This window comes from Boleophthalmus pectinirostris, unplaced genomic scaffold (genome assembly GCF_026225935.1).
Source record: "Boleophthalmus pectinirostris isolate CB_2022bp ecotype Guang Dong unplaced genomic scaffold, ASM2622593v1 HiC_scaffold_6, whole genome shotgun sequence".
NCBI lineage: Eukaryota > Metazoa > Chordata > Actinopteri > Gobiiformes > Gobiidae > Boleophthalmus > Boleophthalmus pectinirostris.
Genome location: NW_026571447.1, coordinates 27,091,150 through 27,116,332, shown reverse-complemented (window position 1 = coordinate 27,116,332; position 25,183 = coordinate 27,091,150). Strand labels below are relative to the sequence as shown.

At 40.0% G+C, this 25,183-nt stretch overlaps 3 protein-coding genes across 3 annotated transcripts; all 3 read left to right on the top strand.

Moving 5' to 3' along the window:
* Positions 1 to 280: 280 nt before the first annotated feature.
* On the top strand, positions 281 to 15,172 carry rad54b (RAD54 homolog B). The gene is given in 17 exon segments (XM_020937505.2): positions 281 to 408; positions 1,577 to 1,735; positions 2,593 to 2,764; positions 7,908 to 8,102; positions 9,287 to 9,571; positions 9,835 to 9,997; positions 10,633 to 10,858; positions 11,107 to 11,193; positions 11,270 to 11,390; positions 11,467 to 11,606; positions 11,921 to 12,211; positions 12,608 to 12,771; positions 13,113 to 13,374; positions 13,640 to 13,706; positions 13,780 to 13,913; positions 13,915 to 13,978; positions 14,665 to 15,172. Coding segments are annotated over 16 exon segments (2,739 nt in total). The 5' UTR covers positions 281 to 408; positions 1,577 to 1,594; the 3' UTR covers positions 14,892 to 15,172.
* On the top strand, positions 2,773 to 7,723 carry LOC110171527 (fibrinogen silencer-binding protein). The gene is made up of 2 exons (XM_020937243.2): positions 2,773 to 5,665; positions 6,134 to 7,723. Exons 1-2 carry the CDS (start codon positions 4,854 to 4,856, stop codon positions 6,678 to 6,680), a joined length of 1,359 nt encoding a protein of 452 aa, XP_020792902.2. The 5' UTR covers positions 2,773 to 4,853; the 3' UTR covers positions 6,681 to 7,723.
* Positions 15,173 to 19,955: 4,783 nt separating the features above from the next.
* Positions 19,956 to 22,244, top strand: gem (GTP binding protein overexpressed in skeletal muscle). Its single transcript, XM_020937627.2, has 4 exons — positions 19,956 to 20,455; positions 20,527 to 20,603; positions 20,696 to 20,900; positions 21,266 to 22,244. Exons 1-4 carry the CDS (start codon positions 20,104 to 20,106, stop codon positions 21,547 to 21,549), a joined length of 918 nt encoding a protein of 305 aa, XP_020793286.1. The 5' UTR covers positions 19,956 to 20,103; the 3' UTR covers positions 21,550 to 22,244.
* Positions 22,245 to 25,183: the final 2,939 nt, after the last annotated feature.

Genomic DNA, 25,183 nt, shown 5'->3' with positions numbered 1-25,183 from the left:
TTTTGTTGCCCGGTGGCCATAGTGTGGAACAGAGGGAAGCACACTAATGAAATTAAACGAGTAAATATAATTGGTATTAGAATTTACCTGCTTTGGAATTGGCGTTAAACCGTAAAAAATAGTATTATAAAGAGACTGCTGATTGTATTGATGTTTAAAATACTGTGCAATAAACAAAATAGTTAGATATTTTCGCTAAAAAAAAAGTTATATATAATTTTAAGGTTCAAGATCCGAAATGCAACGCGCCTCGGCTAAGCCCCGCCCACTGAAGGAAATGAACCAATCGGAATCCGCAGCTCTTTAGCGGGAGAAAGCCTCTGTTTTGAGAATAAACCTTCGAAAAAACAACATTTAGACTTTTAACAGTTCAGATTTGACATCGCCAATAAACTACATCTCTCCTTGGTATGTATGACATGATGATCAGGCAAAGTAATCTATTAAAGTGCGTTTTCCGTTGGGTTAGTAACAGTTTTGTTGTTAGCCTGCTGCTATCCCCAGACTCGGAAGTGGACCTGTAATGTGTAAAATAATAAAAAAATAAAAATTAAAAATAGGTAGAAATGCATTGATCTAAAGTCATAATTTCTGCAACCATGTGCATTTGACCCGTTTTTCTGATCAGATGTAACAGTTACCTTTTAGCTTAAAATAATTTATTTTTTTAGGGTGACCAGACGTCCCAGTTTACCCGGGACAGTCCCAGTTTTGATCCTTGTGTCCTCTGTCCCAGCAGATTTATCCAAAACCAGTGATTTGTTTTAGTTTTATACACGAAATGTCCCAGATGTCCCTCTTTTTGACCAATCTGATCCCTGCTAACAGTGAAGAGAGGCATAAATTGTAATTTGTTTCAGTAAAATACAGAAAAGCTGCTTTAAAATGACCAAAACACAAAGAAAATGTGTCTCTGCATGAATGGTCTCTGCATAACAGTTTTCCTTAATTACACACTCGTTTCACAATTTTGTTATTACCAACCACCAAAAATGGGGATGTCTTGGTTTTTTATTTTGAAATTCTGGTCACCCTATTATTTTATGATAATTTATGAGTATAGTCTTCTCCACCAACCTATGGCACATTTTGTTTTTAACTACACTGTAGTGGTCCAGTGATTCCCAACCTAGAGGTCAGGACCCACATTTTGAGGTCCCCACAACTTTACAGGGCAGTTTGGAGATCAAGACTGCTTGAGTAGTAATGAAGAGATGTTAATGGTTTACTAAGTACTTTCTATCATGATTCTTGTTCAGTAACATCATTATTAAACATAACACAAGTTATATCTTCCTTATAAGATATTGGCTTCCTAGGTAAGAGAAGGGTGTTTTGGTCAACTGTATATCCACTGGTATCCATTGTTAAAATTTTGAGATAAAGGTTGAGAATCACTGAAATAGTCCCTGGGAAACATGACTTACTACGAGGCTAAATACACAGACTGTTTAAAATCATAGTATATGGTGCTGCTAGCCCATACTTTTGCCATACACAATTCATCTAAATGCAAACTTTGTATTACCATCTATAACTGCTGTTATAATATTTGTATATTTTTTGTGACTTTTAGGATATCTACATTGAAACCATGAGGCGTTCAGGGGCACCTAGTCAGCTCCTGAGTAATCCAGTGAAAAAGCCCAGATTTGTGCCTCCTGCAGCATCGGGGTCTAATTTCTCTTATCCCAAACCATTCACCCCAAAACAAGGTGTCAACGTACTTGATAAGGTAAATGAATATTATTAACATTCAATAGGTTGCATTCACATTCTACAGCTCAATTTTCCTGCAAAAACTTAGATGGAGGACAGAAGTTACGATATATTACTCTATGAGGGAGGTATCAGTTTAAAGGTCCTATATTACGCTAAATTGACTCTTGTGAACTTTAAGATGTGTTATAATGCTATTACCTCCTCAAAAACATACCTGGAATTGTGTTTTTTTCGTTCACACATAACTGAGTAATTATTATTATTCTGTCTACATCTCTAAATCTCAAAATGCTCTATTCAACATCATCCAAATTCTTCTAGTAAATGTGTATAGAATTTAAAAACACACTGGAGCACTTCCTGTTTTACCACATGACATTACGAGATGGAACAGTGTGTTTTCTGTCTGAGAGAAGAACTCAGCCTAAATATGCAGGGTTTGTGTGATAAACATGTGTGAAAACAACAAAACACAACTCTGGGTATGTTTTTGATGAGGAATCATTATAACTTAAACCAGAAAATAGCATAATATAGATCCTTTAAAATAAATCTCCTGACAGAAAATACCATTATGGAATCCACAATGTCACTCTTTACATGTTTGTGGCAAATTTCTCAGTGATACATGTGTTATTTAATTATATGGCTCCATTTTGACATAATAGTAAAACATTTCACCACCAGTAATTATGGAGATATTCGCCATAAATCATAGCAAGATGACTATTCATCTATTAACAATGGATTCTAAAGCAAACACTATAGACTCATGTCATGACATTATGTGATGCAACCTATAACCTCCTTACTCCAGTTTTGAAGTTCTCCACTTATTAATACCACAAATACACTCTCTTACTCCTGTAGATACAAAGAAGTTTGACTCCTGATGGTCCAAGTAAAGATGCACTCTCTAAAGATGCTCCGGTTGCCATGCCCTTGTCTCGAGCTCTGGCCCGTGTTTTAAGCGCAACAGAGAGCAAAGAAAATGATGTCTTTGAGAATCCTGATACACCTGAGCACAGCGAAGGACCTGACGGTAAGGAACACAAGCATAAAAGCACTCCGATTTAAGAAAATTCTCAAATAATAATTCTCAAAATAATATAACATTTGCTCTATTGGTCATACTGGGGGGCATCTAGATGTATCTCTATGGTGAAATATTGATCAGTTATCATGCACTGGCAAACACTGACAAAGAAGTTTTAAGATTTAATCCTGTAAACTTAAATGTTTTAATACAACACATTTTCTGGAACCTGTGATTTAAGCATTCATGGTGCAGTCTAGGTGTCTGATTTTCAACAAAAAAAACTGACTAGACTAGACTAACTGAAACTGTTGACTAATGCTGGCTAGCTTGTGACTAATGTTTTTTGAGTGGCACTTGTTTAACAGTACAAATCTCACCTGTTGTAGTTCCAACTAAGTCAGCTCTTTTTGGTCAGATTGTGTTAAAATAAAGATCAGATTTAAGTCTAAATTGAGTAACAGAGTCTCAGACAAAGCAGAGCCTACAATTGCATCACACCCCAAGGAAATGTTGAGGATATCAGTGCAGAGTATCAAACTATTATTATTACTTTTAAGTGATGAGCACATAGTTACAGTTAATGCATGCATCTTAACACAGACGCCATGCAAACTAGTGTGATTTCTCAACAATATGGACCATCAGTCTTGTTGAATTTAGTGGTAATTCAGGCCTCTTCATCAAACATTGTGGCATGGATTATTTCATAACACTGGATTAGATACATAACCAGGTTACAGCACTTTATTTTTGGCTACAAAACTGATGTATTGTGTTTGTGGCTTTAATTAGATGGGTGTTTTGTTTTTTAATACATTAGTTTACCAAAGCAAATACACATTACAAAAACGACACATTCACTACATACGGTTGAGGCTGTAAATATATTTTACAGGTCTATTGGCTAATATTGAGCGAGTCGCCCGTTCATTTATTTGGGTTTAGCGTTTTCCTGAGTTGTGGGGGAGGGCACACCCCTGGAGAGCAGTCTAATCCTGGAGATTTGATTTGGAGACAGACCACCACGTGCTCAGAAATGGCTCCGTAGTGTTTGTCCAAAGCCTGAAAAATGAGGAAAAACAAGACCTCTGCAATTTTAACTCTTCTCCTTGTCTCACATACTAAACTATGAGAATATTCTGTGCTCTGAGGAGCGCAGTTACCGAAGCCGCTATTACATCGCATGGTCGTGGTACCAGACATTGTATATTTTGATAGTCCTTTAGGGTCATGATTATTATTGCTTCATAACTCGTATGTTGTCTTTGGTGGTGTGGGCTGGTTTGGGTTTACCGGTAAATGTCTGTATTTTGGCCCGGCGGCTCCAGTCCAGACCGGTCTTGTGGCTATAATAAGCCGCGCGGCAGACGCACAGGGATGTTAAACCCGGCTGGTTTATGCAAATGAGCAGCGCCGCGCAGATTAGGACTGAGCCTGGGATCAGCGAGCTGCCGCTCCCTTTAGCAAAGCAACCAGTGCCTCCATTTCTGTGTCTTTATAAAACACCGACCACCTCTTTACGTGCTATTTATTTTCCCTCGCACTCTCTGATTCTTATCACGTATAGATCACGTTATCCAGATGCGGTGTTTATTTAGATAAACTGTGGATGGCCAGAGCGCTCCTGACTACTGCGCACGCGCAAACCCCCCGAATCCCTCCCCCCTCGAGTTAAGCCAGCACTATTTCTAAACCCTGCAAGTTTTAGCGAAAAATGGGCACTTCTTCAAAGGAAACATGTATTTAAAGACCATGGCTGTTTGTGCTCATGATGCAGACTCCACAGACAGCCCTGTGCTGTGTTTCATCCACATTGTGGCCATTTCTCTGCTTTAGTCTGTACTATGCCTGGTTTGGGGTTTACAGAGACCCAGCTGTAACTAGGTCGGGCTGGGCTTAAGCGGCTTAGCTACGTCAGTCTAAGCTGGGAGGAATTCATCCAAAGCCTTTCCCGATAGGCGGGGGCCTAAAACGAGGCTGGCCTAGTTAAGCCTGATTCTTATTGTGTGCTGCACAGTCTGTCTTTGTTGTGAAACGTAGCTGAGAGGAAACACAGGAGTAGAGGTTCTGTCATAGACCTGAGGAATAGGTAATGTTTGATTCAGGGAAAGAGAAGAAAAATTACAGATGTGTGGGAGTTAGTCCCAGCTTTAAGATGGACCAGGGGAAGACAGCAGCAGAGCACCCTGGGAAGTGTCTGGGGAGTGCTAGCTTCAGTCTTGACCAGGAGAGGGCTGCAGCAGTGGCAGAGAACATGGGAGCCAAGAGTCTGAACAGTTTAGGTGTAGGCCAGGAGAGAGTGAGAGCAGAGCACTCAGATGGGAGCAGCCTGAGCAGTATTGGCTTTGTGGACCACGAGAGACTAGGGCAAGACCATGCGGATGGGAACGGCACTGCAGACTTTGGGTTACTGAAAGGTGACAGTTTTAGGCCTGACTTAGTTTGCGTTAGTCCGCTATACAAAAAGATGATCACCAATAAGATGGCCACGAGCATGATTGGCTCCAACTCCATGTTCCTGTCCAGTATGGTGGGCAAGGCACGTTCCTCAAACTTCACTCTTTCGGAGAAGCTGGACCTGTTGCAGTTGGTGCGACCTCACATCCGCATCTTGGAGGAGCACACCAACAAGCATGCAGTGATCGTGGACAAGAACAAGTGCTGGGAAACTGTGGCGGAGCAGTACAACACTTTGGGAGGAGATCGGCCCCATCGCACCGCTCAGGGCCTCAGGACACTGTACAAGAGACTGAAGGAGTCCGCTAAACAAGAGGTGATGCTGCGAAGACACGCCCAGCCTGAGTACAGGTCTAACATCTCTGAGCCCACGCGCAGAATCATGGAGATGATCCCTCACCTGTTCCACCATGTGCCCTTCATGGACAAGGAGCCTGCCCTGTACAGGTACAGCCCTCCATTCAAACTGATAGGGCCTGTTTGGGCCGATAGGTTCTTTATTAGCTATATTCAGGAGAAATAAGAAACTTTTTAAAGGTTAAAGGTGCATCATGTAACTTTTCTGGATGCATGCATTCAACTCCAGGTGTTTATATTCTCAAAAAATACCTTGATAAACATTCATTCTTACTGGGATTGGGGTCACTCCTCCACAGATATGAACTGTAACTTTGCCTGATGGTGTTCTTTGCTTGTCTCCATGGAGAAGTTAAATACCATATGGTGGATCACTTCAGGTAAAGCAATGGAGACAAAGCAGGTGGTTGTACGCTCTGCCAGAAAAGTTACATAGTGCACCTTTAAATGTTTCAAGTTTAGTGACATAGGATGGCATAGTTACTATGTAAACAACTTGAATAATCTCCCTCAATGCATATACAGTGTACTCACTTAAGACTTTTACTACATTTTCAGATTGATGATAAACAAACATGGTGTTCCCATCGAACATCCCGGCAGCAGCTCTTCTTTGGCTGGACTCCAGGATTTCTCAGATGTCCAAAACATGTCCCAAGAGCAGATCCAGTCGGAGTCTGACAGTGAAGCTAGACCCTCCTCAGACGACCATGCCCCAAACATGCGCCCCGAAATGGGACAGGAGGGGGGTGAAGAAGAGGAGGGGGAGCAGGAGCTGAGCAGTAACCAGGACTATGATGCCTCTCTATCCCCTGACTCTGTGAACATGCCAATGCCAGTTTCACCAGTGGCCATCCGAAATGACCTTTACCCCAACAACATCTACCCCCAACATGAGGTGGAGAGGTTTCAGTCTCTGCAGCTGTCCCGGGAGGAGCAGGAACTAGTGCTGTCCAATCACAGGAAGGTCGCCCTCTACCTACAAGAAAAGAGGGAAGCACTGAAGAGGAAACAGGAACTAGAGGAGGAACTAATACGAGCCAAAATCACAGTAGAGATGCTCAGAGCGGAGAGGCTGAGACAAGGACTGTCTCTCCCACAATAACCTGCTGACCAGTGTAAACGAAGAGGCAGTTATCTAGACCTGTCACGATAACTACTATCGACTTCAGTATACGACACATGGGACGAGCATTTTTGGGCGTCAGTATTTATCTTGGGTATTTTTTCTTTGTACTAGTGGGGAACCTTTTGTTATTTTTCTGTGCTATGAGAAGATTTGAGCTGAAGGTTGAATAAATAACTTCTATGACTCATTATAGATACAAACTACTAAACTGTTTCATTCTGCTGTTTATTTATTGCAGCTCATGTTTTTAATAGATTTTGTACAATTAGAACTTTTTTTAAATAATCCTGCTTTAGGGTTATTGTGTCTTTGGCATAAGTTAGTTTCATTATTGACATTTTCCTTTTCTTTCATTTTCTTCAGCAATATATATATTGCACTTTGAAATGCATTATCGTGACAAGCCTACATTTATCATGGGTCCTGTAGGAAATCATTCTAGTGCCTCTTTGATTTATGGTGTTACAGTGGATAATGGGGTGTCATGTAGCCAACTTGCCAAGGCTGAGGCAATGTAACACTTAAAAACTTAACTACATTTAAAGCCAAATGAGAAAAAGCACTATACGCATATTTACAACAACAAAATATAAGGCTGGGTTGAAATCAGATGTAATTTCATTGTTTTGACCGTCTATTGAATTGTAGTGTTACATAGTCTTATACTATGAGTAGCAGAAAATCTTGTTACAATCAGTGTTATATGTTGTCGCTGGGATTGTTCAATGTTCAGCCAACCTTTGCCTGTTCTGTAAGGTCTATCAAACATTAAGGCTTATTGTGGTGTAGCAGTACATAAGGAAAAAACTAAACACATTCTGCCATTACAGTTTACCTTCATTAATGAAAGCCTTAAATATGTGGAAAATAAATAATAAAGAAATGTCTTTCCAGTGTTTTAGTCGAGGCACTCAAGTATTAAGGCTAAAATAAATGAAATTATTGTTGCTGTTTTTATTATCTAATTGTATATTGTATTATATGTGTTGTAATCTTTTGTAAAACGTGTTGTTGCTTTGTTCAATGGTCCATTCATACAATCGCTTTTCATTAAAGTGAAATTCATTTTGTAAAATCTTGCGTTTTTGTCTGTGTATAATTTCAGTGCAGCAGATTTTTTGTCTTTCTGTTACTGCGTGGCGTAGTAAACCTGTGCAACAGTGACCTCTGCTGGTATTAAAGATGAACGCTTTTATTTTACAGGAGCGGTAAATGACGCTCAAACTCCCGCTGCAGACCCGCGCACTGCCTGCGCACAGGATGGTGTGCGCTATTTCAGTGTGATGTGGTGCAAAGCCAGTAAGAAGAAGCACAAGCGCTGGGAGGGGGATGCAGTCCTTGTGACCAGAGGACGCACCGCGACCCTGAAAGATATGGAGGGCAAAGATATAGGAAAGGGTAAGGACGGAGTAAACACACTACTTTTAGTTCACTGTGGAAAAATACTCACATATAAGAAAGATGTATTTGTCCGTTTCCCTTTGAAGTGTTTTTGTTTACTTCTGTGGTCAAGATTGTAAAAACATATGATTAAAATCTATTAATATTTTGTTGTGAACTTCGTGAACTTCAGGAATGTTTAGGCTGTTATGTCTGATTGCATAAATATATCTCGAATATCGTCAAGACAAGTCTGTTTGCATAGCACATTTAAAAACTATCACTGTTGGCCAAAGTGCTTTACATACAGCAAAACAAAAACATGATTAAGATAATTTAGGTTGAAGGAATAATAGCAATTTCACTATAATGAAATTGGAAGTTGCTGCTATTCGGTGGTAAACGCTGTGCAAATAGTTGTGTCTTTAGCAGACTTTTAAAGTGCTCTCATGTCTCCGGAGCTCTAATGGTTAAAGGAAGGCTATTCCAAAGTTTGGAAGCTGCCACAGTGAAGTCCCTGTCTCACTCTGGAGCGAGGGACAGAGACGAGCAGCTGTTCTGCAGACCTCAGAGCTGGACTGGGCCTGTGAGGCTGTAGGACCTTTGATAAGTAAGATGGCGCTAGGCCATACTGGCTTTTAAGAACTCACAGGAGAATGTATTCTAAAACTGTTAGGGTGACAAGCACTGGGGTAATATGTTCCCACTATTTGGTCCTTGTCAGGCGGCGGGCTGCCGCGTTTTGCACCCCCTGGAGGCGGCAGAGGGTGGTCTGGTCCGGGCTATTGTAGAGTGAGCTACAACAGTCCAGCCTGAACATAATAAAAGCATGTATGGCTTTGTGAAAGTCTCTTTGAGGGACGTATTTCTTTATGTTACTCAGCATGCAAAGCTGGATATAGATTTTCTCATTAATGCCCACCTCTTGTTATGTTTTCCATGGAGTCTTTCTTTGGGGAGCACCTCAGTGACAAAGTGTTGAACCACAATCCAAAAGTTTTATGGTTTGACCCTTTGACCAGTGCATACTAACACTGTGTCCTTGGGTAAGAATTGTATATATATTTATGCTTGAGTTTGAATCAATATGTGCGGTCATTGGTGTCAGCCCCAGTTCAGCTGAGGCTTCAAAAATAGTTTATTGGAATAAAGGAGTGAATGAAAAACACTGATCACTTATATATTTTCTTTTCAATATTTAGGTAGTGGCTACAAGGTGTCAGAGTTAGCCACCTTGTGTGAGGGTCAGACTCTGATGATCGGAGGAAAGGAGGTGGAGGTCATGGGGGTGATTTCTGCTAAAAACTTCGCTCGCGGGCGCTGTTTTCAGGACGTTCAAGTGGAGATAGATCAGCCGAGACCAGCCCCTCCTTCTGCTCGGGGTTTTGCCTCTAAACCTTTTGCTCCCCCAAATCGAGCGGGACACGTACCACCTAAACCAGAAGAGGAACACACCTGCAAACCTCGGCATGACCCTCTAGCACCCGGTATACTGCAATTCAAAATATTTAGTAGTTTTAAAGTTATTTGTCTTGCATTTATTCATGTTTTTCTTAATTGCTCGAAGATACCTTGAAACCATGCTTTCTTACTGTTAGTAGGATCACCTCTCCAAAGATCTGACCTGTAACTTGCCAGTTGCCACAGAGCACCTTTTAACTTGTCAATAGATTTTTTACAGTGTACAGAGCAATTCAACAATATTTATGCTGTGTATTATGTATGCTTCATGTATGTTTCTTATTTCCAGGAGCTCTGGTAATGCCTCGGCCGTCTCCCAGCCACCAGTGGTCCAACAACAAGTCAGGTCTTCCAGTTGTAGATGTTGTAGTTGATCCACACCTCACCACTCACCTTCGGCCCCATCAGAGAGACGGCATTCTGTTTCTGTACGAGTGCGTGATGGGAATGAGGTACTGTGCACTGCTTTCCCTGAAAAGTCCCATAGTACGATGCTTAACATACAGTATAGAAATCTCCAGATGTAACAACGAAAAGTCAACAAGAATCTTAAAGGTGCACTGCAATTATGCTATCTGCTAGTTTCCATGGAGATTTAACACATTTAACATCTCTAAAAACATATTGAGCCTAAATTACACTAAAAAGCATGTATTTTTATTGTGAGCAAGCGTGCTTCTCCACAGATCTGACTCATAACTTGGCCTGGAGATGGCACTTGTTCGTCTCCTGCTTGGAGATAGATCAGTTTAATGTCGTACTGGGGAACATGGAAACAAGCAGGCGGTGTACCCTCCATCAGAAAATTTATACAGTGAATTAAGCATATTTATTTTAGCATGTTTTGACAAGTCGCTTTTTTTTTTTTTTTCAAAGCTTACAATATTTGATATAGTGTTAAAGTTTACAGATTTTTGCTTCTGTCATAACATTGCAATCCCAAAATTTACTGTATTTCTCAAAATATTTTACCTTTACTTTAATTCCCCAGTGTGGGACAAACACATGCACATCTTATATCTTTAATCATGCCACACTTTTTATTGTGAATACATTTTAATATTAATTTTCCTTCTTTTGCCTTTAGAGCTGCTGGTCGTTTTGGTGCTATCCTGGCTGATGAGATGGGTTTGGGGAAGACACTGCAGAGTGTGGCCCTCACCTGGACTTTATTGAAACAGGGTCCATATGGAGGGAAAGCCATGGCAAAGCGCACCCTAGTGGTCACTCCCGGTAGTCTTGTACAGAACTGGGGAGCAGAGTTCAACAAGTGGCTGGGTAGAGAGAGGATCAGTGTCTTCACTGTGGATCAGGTCAGAAGAAGGAGATGTTACTGTCAATTAATAAAAAATGCATTAACCAAACATCTAAAAAAGTTAATGGTAACTTTTAAAACCTGAATAACAAGATATTAAAATTCAGATATGCAGAAGAATGTTGTATGTACATGCTTAACACAGTTGGTCAGAAAGAAGTTAGTTTTACAATGCTGTGTATCTCTTTTGTCTGTTTGGTTAACTAAGTTTATAAATAAATTTTCTAATGAAAATTTAACATGCAGGACCACCGGATAGAGCAGTTTTTGACCTCTCCTCTGCACAATGTTCTGGTTATCAGTTACGAAATGCTGCTGCGGTGTCTAGAACAGGTACTTCATACACTAGTAGTTATGTACTCGTAAAGCACATTTTACACACTGATCATTTTCTTGTTTCTTTTTCCAGGTGCAGAAAGTTGAATTTGGGCTCATGATTTGTGATGAGGGCCACAGGCTAAAGAACAGCACCATTAAAACATCCTCCGCTCTGAGCAGTTTATGTTGCCAGCGCAGGGTTATTCTAACAGGTGAAATTAATTAACCAAGAAAGATCAGATTTCCACATTTTTATTTTTGTTATTCATGTCATTTTGTTTTTTAAAGGTACCCCAGTGCAAAATGACCTTCAGGAGTTCTATGCCATCATAGATTTTGTAAACCCAGGGATCCTTGGATCCTCTAATGCTTATAGAAAAGTGTATGAAGAACCTATCCTTCGGTCAAGACAGCCCTCATGCACAGAGGTAATGCTTGCATTTTTAATCTCTAAATGTAAATAATATACAGTTTAAAATGATACAGATTTTCTGTTGTTCCTTTGGATAATATACATTTTTGTGTATACTTTTTGCATTTTGTTCTCCCCATTGCTTCCCATACATTACTGTTTAGGCTGTGGTGACATTGATTCCTGATTGAATCATTTTCAGTAGATACATTTATTGGAGTCAACCTTTTTTTTGGACTTGTTACAGTAGTTGTGCCTTAATTTTGTACTTGCTTAGGACAGAAATTTAAACTATTAGTTAGTTTAATTAATCTTATGTTTTCTCTTCAGGAGGAAAGAGTTTTGGGAGAAGAGCGTGCCGCAGAACTGTCCCGTCTGACTGGCATGTTCATTTTAAGACGAACACAAGAGATTATCAACCGCTACCTGCCACCTCGCCTCGACTGGACCCTGTTTTGCAGCCCCTCCCCTCTACAGCACGATTTATACAGACATCTTTTATGCCACAGAGTCTTCAGGTCCTGCATTATGGACAATGCACAAACTCACACACATCTGGCATGCATTACTGCCCTGAAAAAGCTCTGCAACCACCCTGGGCTACTCTACAATACTGTCAAGGTAATATGCTTTACTAGAAATATCAAATTGGTTTTGCTAGGCCAGTCAAATTTTGGGTCACTTGGCACCATGCTGGATCCATTTTCTGTGGCTTTTCACAGACTTATATTGAGCAGTGGTAGTTACTAGCACTACTACAAGTTGAACTAATATCTCGATAGGTGCCGTTTTTGTGAGGTGTCAGGCAAAAATTTAGCCTAATTAGTTAAGGGTTTCATATTGAGATGGTAGAAAAATAAAACTGTGAAATTAGCCTGAATGGTTGTATTTGTATATTTCTGTTTGGGTATTTCTTTCATAAATTATATCTCTGCAACCTCTGTCTGAAAGAATCTACATCCAACTTTAGTTATGCAAATTCACCTCAAGCTATTTAACCTCCTGTTTATTTTACAGCAAAAGACACACAGTGAATCCGTGGAAAGCTCCATATACGAGGGATTGGCTGACCTGTTCCCTGAATCTTACACTTCAGTTGGCCTAAACATCTCTGATTCTGGCAAATTACAAGTTCTTTCAGACCTTTTGGCAGCTATCAGACAGATCAGCCCTTCAGACAGGCGAGTATATGACCAGTCATCCTTAATCGTACACTATATAACTTTTTTTGATCAAGGATTAGCTGCTTGTCTCCATGGATATGCTATTGCTTTGCATGAGATGTTCCACAGTAGGGCATTCCAAGTATATATCTCCATAGAGACAAGCCACTGAGTCAGGTCTGTGGAGAGGTGACCTTGCTTACAGTTTTCTAAAATGCATATGCCATATTGAAGAACACTGCAGGCACGACAATGAGATCTTCATGAAGACAAGCAAGACCCACACCAGAAAAGTTACATAGTGCATCTTTAAGTTTAACTATACATGTAATTATTGTGTTGTTGTTTTTTTTCCATAGGGTGGTTGTGGTGTCTAACTACACCCAGACCCTCGACATGCTTGAGGAACTTTGCACATTCATGGACTACACTTTCTGTCGACTCGATGGACAGACTCCGACCAATCAGAGGCAGCGTTTAGTAGACAGCTTCAACAGCCCCTACTCACAGAACTTCCTGTTCCTCCTGAGCTCCAAGGCGGGAGGGGTCGGGCTCAACTTGATTGGTGCCTCTCATCTCGTGCTGTATGATATCGACTGGAACCCGGCCAATGATATTCAGGTGAGTAACTGCAGAAGTGATTTTCTGTTGTGCCGTTGTTTTAGTTGTCCACCAGATGGTGCTATGTGCCCATATGTTTAGTTTGTCCTTTTGGCTGAGCAGTAAGATAAGATGCACTGTAATTATTATGTAGTGTGCATAAAAGACACATTTTTGAAATTATAGATACAGAAAACAATAGTGGCTTGTAACATTTGAAAAGGACTTGCTACAGTGTTCAGATATCAAAAAAGTTTACATTAATCCTGCTGTATTCTTTGTTTAGGCTATGGCTCGGGTTTGGAGAGATGGACAGAGGAAGACTGTTCATATCTACCGTCTCCTTACTGCAGGTTAGATTATCAAAAAGCTTTACAATCACAATATTCATATACAAACTAACTCTCTATTGTCTTTCATTTTTAGGAACGCTAGAGGAGCGAATATTTCAGAGACAGGTGTCCAAACAGGGACTTTCGGGGACCGTGGTAGACCTTGGAAAAGGGTCGGAGCATACCACCTTCTCTACCAGTGAACTACGAGATCTGTTCAGCTTGACTTGACAGCCAGTGCCTTACCCATGATCTGCTCAGCTGCACCTGTAGCATGGACGGAGTAGTTAATGGTACGTTTTCAAAGCTCCTGAAATCCCGTATTGTGCATTTCTAACTAAATTAAACAAATGTATGTGTACCTCAAAATCTTCAAATTGAGCTCCTTTTCCACTATGGAGATTACTGTAGATTAATGGCAAAGCAATAACATCTCCATAGAGACATCTTTACTGAAAACCTACGCAGTGCACCTTTAATATGTAGGAAACTGAATAGTGAAGTATCGTAACAGTTTTAGATAGAACATTTCTCATAATAAGATTAAAGGTAACATGGTCATGTTTTATATACCCACCTTTATGGCACTCAAAGTGCTTTACATTAAGGTACACGCAAGTTTTCTAGTGGAGGGTGTGTCACCAGCTTGTTTTATGACTTATGCCTGGAGTGTTCCACAGTATGGTACACATTTATCTGTTTTAAATGTATTTAATTATAGACATTTTTATTGTCATGCTTTATTTGGGGTCACTTGTCATTTACATAGAGACTGCTTAGTTTTATGTTATTTTGTGAAATATTTCAGGCAAAACATCTCCATGGAAAAAAGAACATCTAAAGTCTCACTTAGTGCCTATTTAAAAGCTCTAAATGAAAAGTTCTTCATAATAACACAGGCCCTTTTCTCTCCCACACAGTCGTAATGTCAGGCTAGTGAGTCATGGGTAATGTATTGTATGTGGTTGTACATTTACAGTTGCAGAGGTGGAGGAGGAGCAGGTGATGGAGCGGCCTTGTCAGCTCGGGCGCAGAGGAGAGAGACCAACAGCAGCAGCACCTCAGAAGAATCTGAGCATGTCTGAGCTCATGAGATGGAGACATTTCTCTGGTGAAACACATTCTTTCTCTGACCCTTACCTCGACCAGGCACGGGAACACATCACCTTCGCCTTTCAAACCACTCTCTCTCACATGACTCAATGAATACAACACATGGGCCAAAAACCAAGCACTAAAACTGTAAGAGACTAAAGACAATTTTGGTCGACTAAAGATGTCCTGTGCATCGGTTAGTGGACTAAAAGGGGGCGGGGCATTAGAAAAAAACTCTCAAAACCATCTCTGTAATTAAACTGACCCAAAGTCCATGGACAAGACAAGAAAAGTATGAGTTAGAACTGTCTATAACTGTCTCATTCATGCCTTTATTCTGCTCTGTTCCAAGTAAATAATTTCTAATACTGATAAAATAACTAATAAAAATGTTGGTTGACAAAGAAGCCATTGACCCGTCTCACCTTGTTTTTCAGTATCCTCTTATATATACAAAAAAATATGACAAATGTACAATTTCTGCTATGTAAGTCAGCTCTCTGTTGGAGGTTTGCAGATTTCATAATGTGATGATATCATACTCACACATCACAATTTTCTTTTCTTTTTTTATTTTCATTACAAATATTGATAATAATCACATTTATTAATCTGTCCAATTCAATTTGTATTACTACTGTTACCCTGATTAGAATTGAATCACAACTATTAGATGAAAAAGAAAAAGAAAAAACAGTTTATATAGTTAAAGATGCACTGCAGAACTTTTCTGGTCAGGCTGTCTCCATGGCAATGTTATTGTTTTGCCTTAATGTTCCACAGTATTGCATTAAACATATATGTATTTAGTATTTCTTTCATTTCTTTTCATTTCATTACAGGTTTTTACTGTTCCAATATTCCCTCTAAATCATTTCCAAGCAAAGTAATAACATCTCCATGGAGAGAAGCAGGTAGTGAACTAAGCAAAAAGGTTCCGTAGTGCACCTTTAGTTATTGCTTCCATGTTTTATTTACAGATCCTTTGTAGGTGCCATCTAAACAAATAGAGGCCTTTTCATCAGAGCAGAGCCAATCCTCATTTGTTTTTGTCACAGTTTGACTCATAGATTTTACTGATGATTTGGCAGATGCAGTTTGGTGATTGGACCCAAAGCTGCTGAGTGGGAGTTACGTCCTTCTCTGTCTGTTTGCTCTAAATCCTCATGATCTGGATTTCTCCAGCTCAATCCGGCCAATACAATGTCTTTTATATAAAGAGCATTATTATCTATTTGATAAACAACAATCTGTTGTTGTGCTGCTTTGGTGTTCAAAATGGGTTTCTGGGATGTAGATCTGTGCTAGTGCACCAAGCTGTTCGGCAGGTCAATGAACACTGGTTGACTACTCATGAGGTGACTGAATCAACCAAGGTAAACTTTAAACTCAGGTTAGTGCTAATTTCACTTTAGTTTTTACAAAGTCTTGATATTAATTTTAAATTGGAATTTAAATAGAGCTATCCATGGCAAAACTATGGCTGTTAATAATTCAAAACAGAATATTATCCTTTGAATATGCTGATGTGCTCAAAATGGCATCTATAAACAAGATGCTGAAACCCACGATGAATACTGAACTAAAAAAATTTAACTAATGGTGGTACCCTTGGGTTTCAAGTTATGAAAATCTAAGAAAGTTGACATAGCAGTTAACATTTTGAAACAAAATATTAGGTATTATTCATGTTTTTGTTTTGTTTTTTATCTTTGAATGCCAAAAAGTTTTACCTTTGGCATCCATTACAGAAGAAAAACATGAATAAGTACAATCAAGTCTGTATAACTTATGTTGATAACTTTAAACATGAAAGTATGAGTCAGCTGTCAGTGATGGCATGGCAACTGTCACCAAGCAACTTCATGCAGCTCCTGAGGATTTCAGTGTTGCTAGATTCAGCTTGTGTTTTTTTCATAGTTGACATTGAATAAAAGCTCTTTAGTATTAGACACGTGTTGAGCCCACATGCTGCTCTTGTCCAAACTATTTATCGACCGAGTCTCAGTGCCCATGTACACTTGGCTCAGAGAGGAGCAGTTTATTTTGTTTGAAGATGTCTTCAATTTAGATGAGCACTCTACGGGCGATTCACTATTTCTAAAAGATATCTCTCCAAACAAAAACTGTTGAAGCTCATAATTTTCATAGTCATTGTAAAGTAAGTGAAGTTTGTTTTTAGATAAACTTTGTTTGTTATACGGGTTGATCTGCTTGCCCTGTACAACAAATAGTCCTGCAAATGGGGTGTGGAATTAACAAAGTAAATATACGGTTGAATCATAGTGGTAAATGTTGTTAGCCATGCCAGCTTGTCAAAGCCTGATCCCGTCAGATCTCAGAAGCTAAACAAGGCCGGGCCTGGTTAGTATTTGGATGGGACACTGCAGGGAAAGTCAGGTGCCACAGTCATAAAACATGTCATTGTGTCCTTAGGCAAGACACTTCATCCACATTGCCTAGTATGAAAGTGGTGTGTGCTTGAGTGATGGTGGTGGTCAGAGGGGCCGATGGTGCAGTTTGGCAGCTTCGCCTCCATCAGCCTGTCCCAGGGCAACTGTGGCTACAATAGTAGCTTACCACCACTGAGTGTGGAGTGAATAATATTCTGTAAAGCGTTGTTGAGTGTCCAGAAAAGCCCTATATAAAACTGATGCATTATTATTATTATTTAGAAGTTCACAGGCAATGTGGAAAACCAGAATATGTTCATATTTATTGCCAAATGTCTAGGTCCATATAAATCCTTTAGAATACAAAATAATTAAACATCATCAACTTAACGACTTCAGTAAATGCAAGCATACAGCCCACACATCTTGTATAACAAAACTGAGAAGATCAGAGGTAGGGTTAGTACAAGCTGTGACTATGACTGAACCTGACCCATGGGAGAACACGCAGAAAACACAGAAAGTCCATTTTGATAATAACCACTCAGCCACCTGTTAGGCACTAAATTAACTTGTGTAACTCGCTACTGTGAAAAAGTAGCTTACTTCATTTGTACTTTCAGAAACAATGTTTAAATTCATTTCAGTATTAATCATATAACATTTTGTCATTGAATGGGCTAATTTTTTTACTGCCCTGCAACTCAACTTTTATTTTTAACTAGGGGGTTAAAAGTAGTCTCTGACAACACATGAGCACACAGTCCACCAGTTATAGATTTCAATGATCAGACATAATTGTAGCAGTGAATGAACGAAGGACTTTCACAGCTTAAGAGGGAGAGGGGATAAACTTGTTTTGATGAAAAGACTGAATGACAGACTGGAGGTTTAAACCATCTGGTCCCTGAAAACGTGCAGAAAATGTGAATGTAAAGGATTGAGAGAAAAGCCTTCAGTATTAGCACGTACCGGGGCCATCAATGTCACGTTTCATTCACCAGCTCCAGCCTCCTGTTTAAGAATGCATTCAACTGGACTGAATGTTCTGTGACAAGTAGAATTATTTCAGTTTTGCCAGCTATTCAAATGGCAATATCAGTTTTGCAATGTTCCAATTATTACTGAATTAAAGCTGCATTTAGTAACTTTTTTGGTGCTGCTTGTCTCCTTGAAGATGTTATTGCTTTGTCTGGAATGTTATGGCATTTAAAGGTATTCATCTTACTCAGTTTCAGGTGGATTCATGGTGTTTATATAGATATGACCTGCCATTCAGATATGACCTGGTTTCGTCACCAGCTTGTCTCCATGGAGATAGATAACTACTGTCATACTGTGCAACATTTCAGTCAAAGCAATAACACAACTATGGGGCAGGTGTCAGACCCTCCTTATAGGGCAGAATAATAATTTGTCAATCACTTTAACCAGTTATCCATTCTAGCATTTCATTATTAGTATTTTATTATTTCATATATTTTTACATTATTTATAGTCTTAATATTTTTCGTTTGTTATTGTGAAGGGTTTCTAGCATGCATTAGCATTTGTTTTGGTGTGAATGCTGTAAAAGAAGCTAAAAAGAGGTCATTTTAGTCCGTGGTCATTGCCCTTTCTCTGGTCCTGCTCCAGCACTTAACAAGGATTTAATGTCCCGTCATCTGTCAGGCCGATCAGAGCTGTAATACAGAGCAGCAGGTCCCAGATGAGACAACCATCCCATACACATACAAGTCCTGAAAACAACACAAACAGCACAATTTAATCCAACAATTAATATAATAACTCTCTGTGCCTCTCGCTTATACAATGTATTTTCACTAATGGACATCTCATGTTTACAACTACTCATGACGCTGGGTCTCTGTGGACTTTTACATAAGCAGCTCATTCATGAAAATAACAAGTGCATTAATGCCTTTTGTTTCTATATCCATTATATAATTTAAAACCCATATTCATTTAACAATTTCATTTTACAGTGTTGAACATGTTAATGAAAATAATGCCAAAAAGGACTATATTTTAAAATCATAAATGATAGTGACTCAGAGTGAAACAGTTGGCATCATTCCCAGTGTGGGAGGATGAGTTTGGCTGTCTGCTGGGTTGTTTGATCTGGTCAATATTAAACTAGGTTATCTTGTTGTCACCACACCTTCATATTGGGGCTCGGTTCGATTTATTGACCTGTCCTTTTGCCTGTAGTCAACCTTTAAATCAGTCTTTGGAACAATAAATCACACATTGTCAGCTGTTGGTTCATTACCAAGAGCAATATTCAAAGAGCAACTTATTTCAAAAAGACTATTTCTTAATATTAATTTGATTAGGTTCATAAATTACGTTTGTGTGTTTCAGTGACATTATTTAGTCCACAGTATTTTCCTGTAACCAAATGACCTCATTATTATCATCTAACGGACATTCTCCTGAGTTTTGTCTCTCCGGAGGCACAGGGTGAAGTCATTATACTCTATATGTTACCGTCTGATCTCACGGCAGCAGCAGCAGTCTACTTTTACTCCACATTTAATCCCTAGTGCACTGATCTAATCCCGCGGTGCTCCATTAGAAAAACTCAACTCTCCAACTTCATCCTGCAGTGAGCGCGCGCTCGTGAGCGCTCCACGCGCCCTCATATAAAGCCCAGAGAGCCTCGCGCACACTTGTAGCCTGTGGGAGATGGAGATAACAGCACAGACGGTCCTGGAGCGGATTCACCCGTCAGATAACTCTGTGATGTCCGAGTTTACATTTGTTTTGAAACCGGAGTGCACGTGCAAAGGCATTTTGCGCTGCGTTTTGAGTGAGTTTACGACTAGTTTGGAGCGAGCAACGATGTCTCTCTAAACTCTGAAAAAGTTAAATCAACAACCATACGTTTTTTTTTACACGAAGACGGGCATCGTTTAGTCCAGGACACCATGTTTTCCAGTATGCGTCGGCACAGCCTCCGTCTCCACTCAGAGCTCCACCGCTGGAGCATCTGTGACCCTGGGAACCGGCGGCCCTCAGACAGTCTGCTCACTCGTGTGCCCGCCTGCATCTCCCGGTCCAAGTCCTGCAGCGGCTCGGCAGGAGACTCGGACGGCTGCCGGGGGAGCTGGTCCTCCTCGGACTCAGTCATTTCGTCAGACTCGGTCGGAGAGTCTCCCGCTCCCACCGTGTACCGCGTGGTGCTGCTGGGTGCCAGTGGGGTCGGGAAAACCGCTTTCGCCAGTATCTTCGCTGGAGCTGCGGACAGTATGGACAGCGACGAGTGCGAGCTGTGCGGAGGTGAGTAAAACAAACTTCTCCCCAGATATAGGCCGTTGTTGTGTATTCTGACACTTTTCTGTCACTTTCAGATGAAGTGTTTGAAAAGGAGGTTGAAGTAGATGGAGAGACTGCGACAGTTACTCTGATTGACACATGGGACGCTGAGGTGAGATGAAGATTTGGATCCATTACTGTAGATTTGGATCTATTACTGTAGATGTAATGGTCTTAATTCGTCTTTTCGTCTTCTTTTTGCAGTTGGACGATAACTGTGTTCAGGACTGCCCCATGCAGGCAGGTGATGCGTACCTGCTCTTGTACTCCATCACTGACCGCGCGTCCTTCCTGAGAGCGTCCGAGCTGCGCATCACTCTTCGCCAGTTTCGCCCTGCGGAGCAGACGCCCATCATTTTAGTCGGCAACAAGTGTGACCTGGTGCGCCGTAGAGAGGTTTCATCGAGTGGTGCGTTACTGTAATGTGACTGTTAATGTATGGATAAATGCATAGACCACTTTAACTTCTGCCCCACCAAATTATAAACTTTTTGTAGTTACAGCTTTGAAAATGTTAACCGCAATTTAAACTTGAACATACTGTAATTTACACTATACTACAGTTCAGGGTCAGTACATTTATTATAACATGATCTCTTTGTTTTGAATGTGTCTTGTCATGTATTTGGGGTTGAGTTAAGGGAGGGCAGGTGATCCCTATTTATCAGGACCAATATTTATAACATCACCTTGTTTGAATGTCCACTTGGCTGATGGGCACCCTGTAGAGCTCTATCAGTGCAGGTCAGATGTGTAACTGTCCTCTTTTTCCAGAGGGCCGAGCCTGTGCAGCTGTGTTCGACTGCAAGTTCATTGAGACTTCGGCCGCGATGCAGCACAACGTGTGGGAGGCTTTCCACGGGATTGTCCGACAGCTGCGCCTGCGCAGAGACTCGAAGGAAGCAAATAAACGCCGGCGCTACGTGAAAAACAGCGTGCGAAGAGAAAGCCTGCCTCTAAAGGCCAAACGCTTCATTGACAAAGTGGTGGCCAAGAACAACCCCAATGTCGCAGTTTGGCTCAAATCCAAATCCTGCCACGACCTCTCTGTGCTGTAGGGCTGAAAGATTTTGGAGAAAATATCTAATTACAAGTTTTCTAACAAGCACTGCGATTCGATTTGCGATTTATGATTTAATCATTTCTGTTCAAAGTTCACATTTAAAGTGTGCCCTGAGGAACTGCCAAAAAGACTGAACTGACAAAGTAACACAAGAAAGAGATTTCAGAACATGTTTGTGCAGATCTACAATAGCTGTTTTTATGCACAATAAGACAGGATATTTTGTTTGTTGTGGAGGAAATTATGATTCTATATTGTAGTTTTAACGATTTGCTAATTGTGTTCAGATCTTGATTGCAATTAATCCTACAGCCTGGTAGGCGTCCTGCTCACTACTGTTTTTTATCAGACAGGTGGATTTAGTCTAGTCTTGGACACTTTAATGGACAGTTACTCAGAGCTGATGCACCCCAGTGATGAGTATTTAAAACAGTCCCTCACGAGAAACATGTTTTACTTGGAGAGGCTGAGAGCACACTGCTTTCACATGTGAGCTCTGGCCCTAATCCTACACAGACGCTGGGAACACAAGGACTCGGAGAACATGTGATCTCAGAAATGAACCCTGAACCTTTTTGCTGTGAGGAAGAAGACCTAACCCACTATGCCACCACACCACCTGAATGACACTGAATGAACTTTATTACACTTCTGTGCAGTTCTTGACCAGTGGCTCATTTTAACCTCGTTCCTGTGATGCTCAGTATTAAAGCTGACATACTTCTACTGTGATCTAAATGAACTGTTAAAGTTGTTAGTTGCCAAAATTAATAAGCTACAGATTTGTGTAAATATTTTTTGTCAAGTTTATGTCAAGTGTATATACAAAGGATTTATGTGTATTTTCTTATCTGTAGATTCAGTGATCCCAAATAAAAATTATAAGGATAATGTCTGTCTCTTGTCACCTTCCACATAACATACCTCAGCTCATTGAACTGATTTTCTGATTAGATGAATACAATAACGCAAATCCTGTAAACTCAAGTTAAAAACAACAATAACAACCGAATTGTCATCCAGATAATAAATGGTTAATAAACTATGACAAGTCATTGAATGTTTAGGTGTAAGTAACCAGGTTTATGTTTTAGTGTTATGGAAATTATGCTAGGTCCTAATTTGTTTTGTTTTTTGTTGTTGTTTTTTTTTAGAAACGTAAACATGATCTATATAACTAAATAACTTTAATTCTTATGTCAAACTGCACAGCACAAGATTATAGGCTCACATAAAAAAGCAACTTGTTATACAATAAATTTCTACCACACCTTTATTTGAAGAAAGGCAGATTAAATCCACATATGACTCCCACAACTGCAGCTAACTTGGTCCATGCCTTCTCCCTTCTGCTGTTCACATAAACCTTTAAAATGATTTCAGTCAAGTTATTTGTTACAATTTTGGTCAACTACAATGCCATAGAGAAAATGAGATTAATCCATAGAGAGATTAACACAGACACTAATTGCCCACAACTCCATTATTTTAAAATAATATGTTAAAAAGGAAGTATGACGTGTTTTACTCAAATAAATGCAGCAGGTTATGATCAGAAATAGCCTTGAAGTCATATATTCCCATATCATGAGTCATGACTCTTCTGACAAAGACACAATTACTGACAGTGAGTCACACTGAAATTAAAGATTAACTTCATTAACCAGTTTTAATGAGACTGAGGTTTGGGGCATGGTGTGCCCCCCATGATCTGAAATTACCATAAAGTCAGCTGAGACATTTGATTTGTTGCTGAGACACTGTTGCCATGGTAACTGGCCAAGCGTTTGACCATGTTGTTTTGTGTACAGTGCGTTGCATCCTGGCAGCGTTGGGCAGCGTTGGGCAGATGGGGGCATTGGCTGTGAAATGGACAGTCTGCACTCACTGCAGAGAGGGGATGTCTACATGAGTTAAAGTGACTTGATCTCAGAATATTGCTTTGAATAGTTAAGATTCAATTCTGGGTTTTTGTCTTTATGTGTCTGTTGGCTTAATAAAAATGGTTTTGTATATTGATACTTTGCAGCTGATTTCATGATCATTCCATGGAGGTGTGATGCTAACTGTAGGCTCTGCTCTGTCTGAGGCTTTATTAGACTTTCAATGTGACCAGAAAGAGCCAATTTAGCTCAAAGTTAATTTGTGCTGTTAATCCAGTTCCTCTCAAATAACATTGCTGTCACATGCTAACTAGCATTAGCCAACAGTTTTTGAGTCATTCTCCCCTAAACAGGACCATGAACCATTCATATTGATCACATGCTCCTGAAAATGTGTTTGTGAGTTTTGCATCAAGTCAATAAAAAATGGAATCCAGAGAGAAATACCTGGCAGCAGAAAGCACATGTTTATGGGTGGAGTAAAGCTGTGGGAGAGTTTAGTGGAGCTTTACTGTGCCTCCCCCAAACTGAATGCCCAATTTTATCATATCTTAGATCTTACCAAGGTTGGGCCTGGTTAACATTGGGCTGGGAGACTGTTGGGAATACAAGAGCTGGAATGGAGTGTCATTGTGTCCATAAGCAAGACACTTCACCTTCACCCTTCACTTGCCTTATTTCCGTCACACTACCCTAGGGCAGCTCTGGCTAATCGCTTACCACCAAGTAATAATTATAACACATTATATTATTATTAAATCAAAACTACTAAACTAGTTAACTACTCAAAACAAGAAATATCATTCGGAATTCAAGTCATTTTAATGTGCATGTTTGTAATGTAGGCAGTTTTCTTCCCATTCCCCTTTGAAACCTGTTTACATGTTTTATTTCTTAACCTGATCATCATTTTCATATACATTCATTCATTCAAATGTCTCCAGATCCAACACTTCAGTCAGAGGTTTTCATGAAAACCATAGGTGTGAGGATGACTCATATCCAGGCTGTCTACAACACAAAAAGGACAGCACCATCGCTCCCATGTAGCTCTGTTTACTGACCTTTTTCTGAATATTTACAACTTGTATTTAGGCCTTGACCAGCCGAGTGACCCTCAGCTGTGCTTCAGTGTGAGGCGCTGGATTGTCAGTGTGAACTGTATTGTTTAGAGACGTCTTCTTATCAGACTCCACTACTAATAAAAAATCCAAAGGAAATGGATAGAAGGGCCAAAGGTCAAAGTCTGGGATCAAATTAGAAGCTTAACCATGAAAAGGTGCATTTAGCTACTGACATGGCCTTGGATTATTCTTTCTGTTCTATTCTATGTTACATTCATATGTGCCATATGTCTGCATTTGCCACAAGACTCTGGATGGTTATTAGACTGCAGTGTTCATCAACCTGTGGTACATGTACCATGGTCATGTGTATATTTATATATTATACATCATATACTGTACATATACTGTATTTTTATGACATTTAGGTGACATCAGCTCCCATTGGGCTCTGCAGTTTTCTAATGTGGAAGTCACCGGACATGTTTCTTTTACTAAGTTGTTTTAGATGAATATTGTGATTTAAAATGTGCAGATTATCACATAATGATCCATGAGTGTTGTAGATTATAATTATATAGCACAATATGTGTTATTTAATCCTCAGAACTAGTTTAGTCCAATTTTACACCAGTTTCAGTCTGATTTGGCGGTGCTCAGAAGACCAAATATTTCCCGTAGT